This window comes from Thamnophis elegans, chromosome 4 (genome assembly GCF_009769535.1).
Source record: "Thamnophis elegans isolate rThaEle1 chromosome 4, rThaEle1.pri, whole genome shotgun sequence".
NCBI lineage: Eukaryota > Metazoa > Chordata > Lepidosauria > Squamata > Colubridae > Thamnophis > Thamnophis elegans.
This window is the reverse complement of record NC_045544.1, coordinates 12,801,004-12,811,037: the sequence shown is the minus strand read 5'-3', so window position 1 is coordinate 12,811,037 and position 10,034 is coordinate 12,801,004. Positions and strand designations below refer to the sequence as shown.

The 10,034-nt window shown below is 42.6% G+C and overlaps 1 protein-coding gene across 1 annotated transcript in view; it reads left to right on the top strand.

Annotated features, from left to right (window-relative positions):
- Nucleotides 1–351: 351 nt before the first annotated feature.
- Nucleotides 352–10,034, top strand: part of B3GAT2 (beta-1,3-glucuronyltransferase 2) — a 79,325-nt gene continuing 69,642 nt past the window's right edge. Inside the window, exon 1 of the mRNA XM_032215173.1 lies at nt 352–366. Within this exon, the coding sequence (XP_032071064.1) occupies nt 352–366 (15 nt within the window). The remainder of the gene's footprint in view (nt 367–10,034) is intronic.

Sequence of the window (10,034 nt, the reverse complement as noted above, 5' to 3'; positions counted from 1 at the left end):
TGATAATTGACATCAAATACAAAACCAATGACAGTAAATCAGTATTTTATCAAAATCATGCCAACAAATTAGTAAGGTGCTCCAATAATATTTTAGGAAGGATTATCTGAGCCTTTCCTTTTAAACAACATTAATGCAATAGGCAATATTCACAGAAGATGTACTAAAAATGGTAGGCGACAATGTTAAGAAATGCACTGGAAATCAGCATTTTTCAAACTCAGCAACTTTAAGATGTGTGGACTTCAACTCCCAGAATTCCCCAGTTGGCATCCTGTCATTGCTTTGACTTTTAAAAAAATTATATCCCACTATCCTATTGAATCCCATCAATACCTCCACTGTCGCACTATGGCTATTGAGAAAGTGAGACCTAGTGTATCTATTGCACTAAGGTGATGTTTAATCATGTCTTATTAATAATTGTAATTGTTTTGGTTCTAAGCAAAAAATTCTGACAGGTTATGATTACTTTAGCCACTTTTAAGGAGTGGTTTTGTCAGCGGGACTATTATTATGAGATAAACTCAGGAGCAAAACATAGCACACAGCACACAGCACACAGAGCCTTTAGACAATTAATAATGGTTTATATATACATATATACAGACAAACATATGGTAGATAAATTCCTTACCACTCAACTACCAACACAAGGAGAGAAATGAGATACACGATGAGAGAGAAACACCCTCTAATGGCCACCTATATATATAGACACTTCCTTGCATCATCCTCATTGCATCAGCTTACAAATTATATCTTACAACCTTACATCAGCTGGCAGCTATTAAATCCTCAGTACCTGACTGGTTTCCCTCATCTTCCTGCTTCAAAGATACACATTATCCGGAGGAGGCTAAGTAAGAGCATCTGGTGACAACTATAGCTGAATCTTGAATACACCTCCTTTCTATTACAAGTAATACAGGTAAAAAAACCTTGCTTAATCACTGGTTAATCTATGGAGCAAAAGAGTGGCGTGGTATCCTAGTGGTGAAGTTTGAGAGTTCAATCCTAGGTAGCAGCAGATGTTTTTCTCTCTCCTACTGTGCAAAGAAAAATATCTGCTGCAAACTCCTCATGGCATCAGGAAGGGCATCGAGCCAGTAAATGCTCAGCTCAATCCAGCCATCCTGATGGCTGTATGGACTTCTGAATGCAAGCTGTTCCACTGATTAATTGTTTTCATTGACGGAAAATTTCTCCTTAATTCTAGGTTGGATCTCTCTTTGTTAATCTTCCATAGGTTACTTCTAGTCTTGTCCACAAGTGCTTTTGAGAATAGGTCAACCACGTTTTCTCTGTCACAGCCCCTCAAATATTAGAAGACTGCTGCCATGTTACCCTTACTTCTTCTCTTTAATAGACTAAACATCTCCAGTTCCTGCAACTGTTCATTGTACATTTAGCCTCCAGCATTCTCTCCTTCTAGAGTCTTTTGTATTGTGGCAACATCTTTTTTGTATTGTGGCAACCAAAACTGGGTGCAATATTCCAAGTGTTGCCTCACCAGTGCAGTATAAAGCTGTAGGTGGAGTATAAATACTCCATAAACTAAAATGCTGTGAACGTTGATTCACAGTGGATAAGTTGATAGTTTTGCTGGAGGGGGGGGGATGCACAGTTCAAACATAAGATAAAAATGACTCTCCACCTTTCCAGAGGCTTCTTTTACAGATGCTACGTGTTCCTAAACTGAAAATGTAGGTTCACCACTACTGCAACGTGCTCTACATGGGGCAGCCCTTGAAGAGCATTCGGAGACTTCAGCTTGTCCAGAATGCAGCCACGCAAGCGATCGTGGGTGCACCTCGGTTCACCCACGTAACACCTATCCTCCACGAGCTGCACTGGCTGCCTATTGGTCTTTGGATACGCTTCAAGGCGCTAGTCGTCACTTATAAAGCCCTTCATGGTATTGGACCTGGGTACTTGAGAGACCGCCTGCTGCCAATTACCTCCAATAGACCGATTAGATCCCACAGATTAGGCCTCCTCCGAATTCCATCCGCCGGCCAATGCCGACTGGTGACTACCCGGAGGAGGGCCTTCTCTGTGGCTGCTCTGACCCTCTGGAACGAGCTCCCCATGGAGATTCGAACCCTCACCACCCTCCAGGCCTTCCGCAAAGCCCTTAAAACCTGGATGTTCCAACAGGCCTGGGGCTAAAGAGCTGTTACCCCCCTCCTCAAATGGTATGACTGTTGTGTGTTTTTTAAATTATGTATTGTTATGTTCGTCTTTTTTATTCCCTCTGTACCCCCTTCCCTGATTTGAATTGTGAGCCGCCCTGAGTCCCCTTCGGGGAAAAGGGTGGCATATAAATGTAATAAATCAAATCAATTAAATCAATTTATAAAGGAAAAGCAATGTGGATTTTACAGGTTGCATTGCACAAAAGTGTGCTCCCTTCGCAAATCTGCTCACTGCTTCTCACTAGATGGTGCTCTAGGCCTTATCACAAGGCTGACAGGGAAAACCTAAGGAAAACATGGCTAAGAATTCCCTTAGAAAATGGTGCAATGGTTACATTCCCATTGTGACACACAGGTGTAGCCTTCTTTCTTCATCCAGGTAGCAGTTTATCCCAATATCCCTTTAACCTAATGAAAAAGTAGGGATTAGTCCAAGTACTGATATGGTCACTAGCTGTAAGAAACACAGGCATAGAAGTTGAAAGCCCTGCTGAAACACGAATGCATGTATTTATTCGAGAAATAACAATTAATCTTCTGAATAAAAACAAATGCTTTATTCCTGCTGCTTAAAATATTTATGGTCCCCGTGGTTAACTTTACAAGCCTAAAAGCACAGTGGGGATCTTGTTTATTTCTTAGGTGGTTTATTGACTCTGCCATCTGATTAAACTCACAGTGTGAGAATCAGGTTCAAAATCCTAATTGATTGTACAATCAATTGTACAAAAGTTGTACAATTATGTACCCTAGCATTATACAATAGCATAATTCTTTCCCAGGAACAGATGTTAAAGATTAAAGTTGGAGGTGCCTAACAGATTGAGATTGACTTGCTATATCGAGGGCTGTCAAATTCCTGGCCCATGGGCCAGATGCATCACACACTGGCCATACCAGAGGTGGGTTCCTACCAGTTTGCACCTATTTGGTAGAACCGGTTCGTCAAATCTACCGAACCGGTTAGAAGAGGTTCCACCAGTGGACCCGGAAAGCAGGCCACACCTACAGAAGAGGTTCAAACTTTTTTGAAACCCACCACTGGTCCTTGGATATGATTATTCTACACTATCATGCTCCTATTTATAAAACTCAGTGCCTCTGTGAAAGGTAAGGATGACTACTGTGTTTGTGGTACAATCAGAACATTGCGTGTGTTGAAGTTGTTTTAACGCAAACCAAAGATGCCTTTTAAAAAACAAGTTTACATCATATTCTTATGCATGCCAGCGCTGTGTGTGAGGTAATTTAAAGTGGTTCTGACAAGTGTCATTGACATCTTCATATCCGGTCACATGGGCGTCAAGCCACTCCCATCCGGTCACATGGGTGTCAAGCCACTCCCACAAAGGAGGCCATACCCACAGAGTAGGTTCGAACAATTTTTGAAACCCACCACTGGGCCACACCCATGCCTGGTTTATTGAAGGGGGAGGAGTCCTGATACGTCACGTGACGCCACTGTGACGATGTGAGTTTGACAGTGCTGTATCATAACAGAGATTACAGCGCTCTGAACAAACTGGGATTTGTTTCTGCGTGCATGATCGCAATGATAAATTGGTCATTTATTTATTAATTAGATGTCTATCCTGCCTTTTCTTCAGGAACTCATGGTGATGTGACTAGCATGCTCCTTTTGTAGGTCACCCCCTACATACAACAATCCTATGAGTTGGGTTGGGCTGAGAGGCAGCAAATAGCATAAAATCACTGCCCCAGTGAGCTTTTGCAATTGAGGATGGATTAAAAGCTGAGTACTCCCTACTGTTAGCTCCCTAGTACCTTGACCAGTAGAGCAGGGCTGTCAAACTCCCAGTCCACAAGCCGAATGTATCACACCAGGGGTGGGTTCCTGCCAGTTCTAACCTCTTCTATAGAAGAGGTTCCACAAACCTACAGTGCTGTTTAGAACCAGGTCCAGCTCCCTCCCCCTGCCAGTCCGCACATCATCAAGATGAAGAGCGAGAGGAGGAATTCTGGGAGTTGAAGTCCACAAGTCTTAAAGCTGTCAAGTTTAAACACTCCTGGGTTTTTTTCTAAAGGGTTAGGGGTGCAAGGATCTTGTAACTTGACAGCTTTAAGACTGAGTGCTTCAAATGCCAGAGTTTCCGAGCCAACATTTTGGTTGCTAAGTAAGAGCGTTGTTAAGTGAGTTTCACCACATTTTACAAGTTGCCCATGCCCACTCAGTCACATGGCTGGGAAGCCACTCCCATCCAGTCACATGGCCAACAAGCCATTCCCACAAAGCAGGTCACACCTACAGAAGAGGTTCTAAAAAATTTCTAAACCCACCACTGTATCACACGCTGGCCACACCTGGTTTAGCGAAGGGGAAACAAGTCCCGATATGTCACAAGATGCTACCGTGACGATGTGTGTTTGACACCATTGCTGTAGAGAGTACAAAAGATGGACTTTGATGAAAACAGGCAGGAACTGGTACCAAGGCAAAAAAAAAGGGTTAAACAGTTTCTAAGTCCAGAACAATGAAATAATATTTGGAAGCAGCTCCTGCAGACGCCTCCCTAATTCGCTGGCATATTTTTAAAAAATGGGAGGACGTACAACATAAGCAGACTTGCCAGATTCAAGTCTGCTGCCATCTACCAGTTGTCCAGATTCTTGCAACTCAGATATGGAGCTCTCTGATTAAGGCTGTCACGGAACACCATGGAATTGTTTTTGAGGGCTTAGAGTAGTGTTTTTCAACCTTGGCGACTTTAAGTCCTGTGGACTTCAACTCCCAGAATCCCCCAGCCAGCTCTCGCTGGCTGGGGAGTTCTGGGAGTTGAAGTCCACAGGACCTAAAGTCGCCAAGGTTGAGAAACACTGGCTTAGAGAGTAAAAATGATGGTAGGGTGGTTAGTGCTATTCTTTTACCCAAGAGAGGTGCCAGGCCTGATATATATTTTTCTTTCTTTTTTTAAAAAAAGTGAAGGACTATGGGTGACTTGTAATAAGCTGTGGTTGTTTAATCAATGCTTATTGAAAAGTCACATTTGTCTGGATTGCCTAAGCCATGCTAAATTATAAAGTGTGATTTACAAATCGCAATGGAATAACACACACGTTAAGCCAACCAATTGAACCACTTAATGGTTTTTCAGCTGGCTATCAGATTTGGCTTCAAAGTGGTCCAAGCCCCATTAGACAAATTGTTTGCCCTTCCCCCATCTAAGAATGCCGTAAAATTAATAATATGAATTATCCCTATTTCAAACACCAATGAAAAGGGCTGTGCACTTTTGAAAATGATTCAGAAAGGCTTTCTGAATTAAATTGAGCCCTCATTTTTCTGGCTTCTGTGTGAACCTCAAGAGAGAAAGAATGCTTTGCTCTAAGCCACGGGTGTCAAACTCGATTTCATTGAGGGCCACATCAGGGTTGTGTTTGACCTTGGGGGCAGGAGGTGTAGCTATGGCCGGGGTGGGCGTGGCTGGGGTGGGCATGGCCAGTTTGATGTCATTTGACTTGGGGGACACCTGTGATGGCCCAGGCAGGGCTTGGGTAACCCATTGTTTCCAGCGGAGGAATTTCTCAATGCCTCCTTGCCTTGCCTTTCTCAAATGCCACTTTTGCTAGTAATTTGTTTTACTAGCCCTCTGCCAGTAAAAACAGAGCTTGCAGCCCTCCCGAGCTCCATTTTCACTGGCAGAGGCACCGCGGGCCGGTCCTTAGTTGTTTCCAGGGCACCCTACAGGCCAGATCACTGGTCTTGAGTTTCCTGCTCTAAGCTTAACTTTAATGAGCAGAGCCCTATGGCAGGGATGACGAGCCATTTTTGGCTCACATGCCAAAAGCGAGGGGAGCGCAGCGTAGTTGTGCGTGGGTGTACCACACCCATAATGCTTTGCGCAGGACCCCAGTGAGCATGCATGCACAACCAGTGCTTCCCCCATTTTTGGCGTGCTTTTTTCACCCTCCCCAGGCTCCAGAGACTTTATAGGAGCCTGGGAAGGGCGAAAACAGTCTCCCCCCGCCCCCAGAGACCCTCTGGAACCTTCAGGAGGTTTCCCTTCAGCCTCCGGAGTGTGAAAAACTATCCCTAGGGGCAAACCGGAAATGACTTCCAGTTTGCTCGTAGAGTCGTTTTTTGGCCCTCTGGAGCCTTCAGGGAAGCCTCCTGAAGGCTCTGGAGGGGCTAAAACTGGCCACATTAGCAAACCAGAAGTCTATTCCCGAATTTCCGGTTTGCCCACAGGGCCAGTTTTTCGTGCTCCAGAGGCTTCAAGGAAGCGAAAAATGGCCTCAAAAGGTCGAAATCAACTGGCCAGCGCGTGCATGCGCGCTGGCCAGCTGACAGGGCAACGCCTCGCATGCCTTGACAAATGGTCCGCGTGCCACCTCCACCTGTGGCACGTGTGCCATAGGTTCGCCATCATGGCTCTATGGGATACATCATACCCACCTAAAAATGCACTTTGCCTCCTCTGAAGCTCTATTTTTTTCCCCTAGTGTGGCCATTATAGACTATTGGCCGCCATGTTTAACATTACCACAGGTCTCCAGCTTTTTAGACATCTCTCTTTAATTCTCTGGAGTTTGCTGTCAACTGTCTTTAATGCTTGCTTTTAATTTTGTCTGTTTTAACTACTAGCTTTTACTGTGACCAAGTCTAGGAATTCATAAAAATCTAAAGTGAGCCGAGGTGGCGCAGTGGTTAAATGCAGCACTGCAGGCTACTTCAGCTGACTGCAGTTCTGCAGTTCGGCTGTTCAAATCTCACCGGCTCAGGGTTGACTCAGCCTTCCATCCTTCCGAGGTGGGTAAAATGAGGACCCGGATTGTTGTTGGGGGCAATATGCTGACTCTGTAAACCGCTTAGAGAGGGCTGAAAGCCCTATGAAGCGGTATATGTCTAACTGCTATTGCTATTGCTAAAGGTGGAATAAATAATGCCACATATTTCGCAACCCGTGGCTTATATTTGTGACTTTTGAAAAGTTGCCATTACCTGAGCTAAAGGAGATTGACCACAAACTACAGTACACCAAGAGGAAAAGCAATTTAACTTTCATTTAAATAGAATAAAACCATGATTTAACAGATCATTTGGGAAAATGAGGCTTCCATTATTCCTGTCTCTTGAGTTTAAATGGACACACTTGTGTCAATTTGTGCTATTTGCATTATGCAAATGAAGTACATTGATGCCAATGTCTTACATCTACATAAATTTTCTAGCCTGCTTTGGATACAATGGATTATGCCTATATTGGAGTGGAGGGGGGGGGATGTCTGGACATAAATTTAGTCTGTTGTTCATTTTTTAAAAGCTAGGAGCATATTTAGAGTAAGTCATGAGCTTGATGGGTTCAGCCCAGTGGTGGGTTTCAAATTTTTTTAGAACCTCCTCTGTAGGTGTGGCCTGCTTTGTGGGAGTGGCTTGCTGGCCATGTGACTGGGTAGGAGTGGCTTGCCAGCCATGTGACTGGGTGGGTGTGGCCAACTTGTAAAATGTGGTGAAACTCACTTAACAACGCTCTTACTTAGCAACCCAAATATTGGCTCAGAAACTCTGGCATTTGAAGCACTCAAGTCTTTTTTTTTTTGTTCTTTTTTTTTTTATAATCAAAGATTCTTTTATTACATTTTCATTTTCCTTTATACAATCACTTAAATACTGTGCAGTTAAAAAAAAAAGAAGCAATAAACAACTCATAACACTTCTATCCTACATACACCCTTCCTTCTACCCCTCCAACTTTCATTTCTCCCTTCCAACAATCCCCTCTTCTACTTCCCCTCCCCCTCAGCCATTCCTTTCTCCCCTTCCCACCATCTCACCCTCCTTACATTCCCTTCTCACTCCCTCTTAATTCCCCCCTCTTCTTTCCCTCTACACCTCGCTTCGGTGTATTTCTAGTATTCATTGGTCTATTTGTTTTGTACTAAAACAAAAGAAAAATAAAAGGAAAAGAAAGAAGAAAAGAAAAAAAGAAAAAAAAAAGCAACAGTATCCAAGTGCATTCATTGTTCTGAAAATTGAGTCTATACTTCCACCCTCCCCCCCACCCACCCCCTGAACCCCCCTCCCTGACCCCCTTCCGACTTCCCAGGTCCCATTCCCGGCATCGATCTTTATCAAGCAAAGTCTGGAGTATATTGAAACCAAATAGATTAGAAGTTACAAAATAATAAAAAATAATAAAAAATAAAGAACAAAAAAGAAAAGAATAATAAAAAGAAAAAAGGGGGGGAACCCCCCCCAAGAAAGAGAAGTCAATATACTCTCTAACATTAAACTCAGCTTCTCATTATTTTTAAAATCTTAAACAATGTCTTTACCTGCTTCCGCATATAAATTCTATACTTCCCATCCTGCCTTTACCCATGTCCGCATATATATTTTATCCTCATCCATTGCTCCTCTCATATTTACTCCACCCTCGTGTAGACTCTCCAGATAATCTTTCTTAACCTTGTATTCAAATAACAATTTATACAAAAATCAGCTTACATTCTGGATCAAGATAATCTAATTGAACTTTCACTACCCTTCCATCTATCCCACGCACCCGACTCCATTCATCCCAAACCACAATCCAAGAAAACTATGATCTCCGCTCTCCTCGCCCCAAAGAATAGATCATGCGCAGTTTAAATTAAGATTCAAACAAGTCTTATATAAGTCCCATACAATATATGTCCAAATTCAGCACCGCTTCTTTCAGTCTCAATATCTCTTCATCGGTATACAGCTTTGTCATTTTATACCAGACAGGAGTCCTGAAATTTTATTCAAATTAAAAATTTAAGAAGTATTTTAAAGGCATAGCTGGATCTTTATTCTTTACTCTTCTGCCCTTCCAGAAAGGGAAAGCAACACCCTCCGCCTTGTAGCCACGTGTCCCGCTGCTTATCTTCTCCTTCTCCTTGTCTTTCTCCAAGTCCGGGTGAATCAGGAAGTCCCGCCTTCAGAGTTTTGTAGTAAAAATCTCGGGCTTCGCAAACAGAATTGAGACGATATTTTTGGTTCTCAAATGTGACTGTGATACCAGATGGCACTTCCCATTTATATTGTATCTGAGAATCTCTGAGTTTTTCAGTTAAGAAAGTGTAGTCTCTCCTTGCTCTTAATATTTGAGATGGTATTTCTTTAAAAACAATCAAGTCCTGTCCATCGATTCGCAGCCTGTTATTGTAGAACTTCTGTATTATCGCATTTCTGGATTCTCTTGTGGTGAAATATATAATTATGTCCCTCGGAAGCTGTCGTTGTTTTGCTACACACGAGTTCTGGCGATAAATTTTTTGAATCTGCCAATCAAAGTTAAATCCCGGACTTCCCACCAAACGTCTGAAAGCTTCAAAAAAGGTCTGTTTCAAATTCTCCTGTTCCTTTTCACGCAATCCTCTGACTCTTATTGCAAACGCAGTCTTATTGTAATTTATCATAACGAGTTGTTTTTGAGCATTTTCAACTTCCTGTTGTAACATTTGAATTTTAGATGTCAAATTAGAATTAGTTTTTTCCAAAAGTTCCAATTTGTCCTCCATTTCAGAAACATAGCCTGTCATAACAGTCATAACTCTGATCGTATCTTCCCTTGTTTGAGCAATCTTGGCGTCCAGTTTATCATATAAGTCCGATAAAAGTTGTTTAATTTCCTGTCTGAACTCTTTAAGGGTTTCAAAAAGAAATTCTTGCGTTAAGAGATCTCCAGTAGAGGGCGTGGGAGGCAAGGGCAGCGATTTTGTAACAATTTCTTGAGATGTATTATTAAGGAAACGCTTAGACTGCTTCGATTTGGGAGCCATTATAAAAAAACGCACAAACAAACAAAGTCTCTGCTCCCCTCGGTTTTAAATGGGATACTATTTATAGAC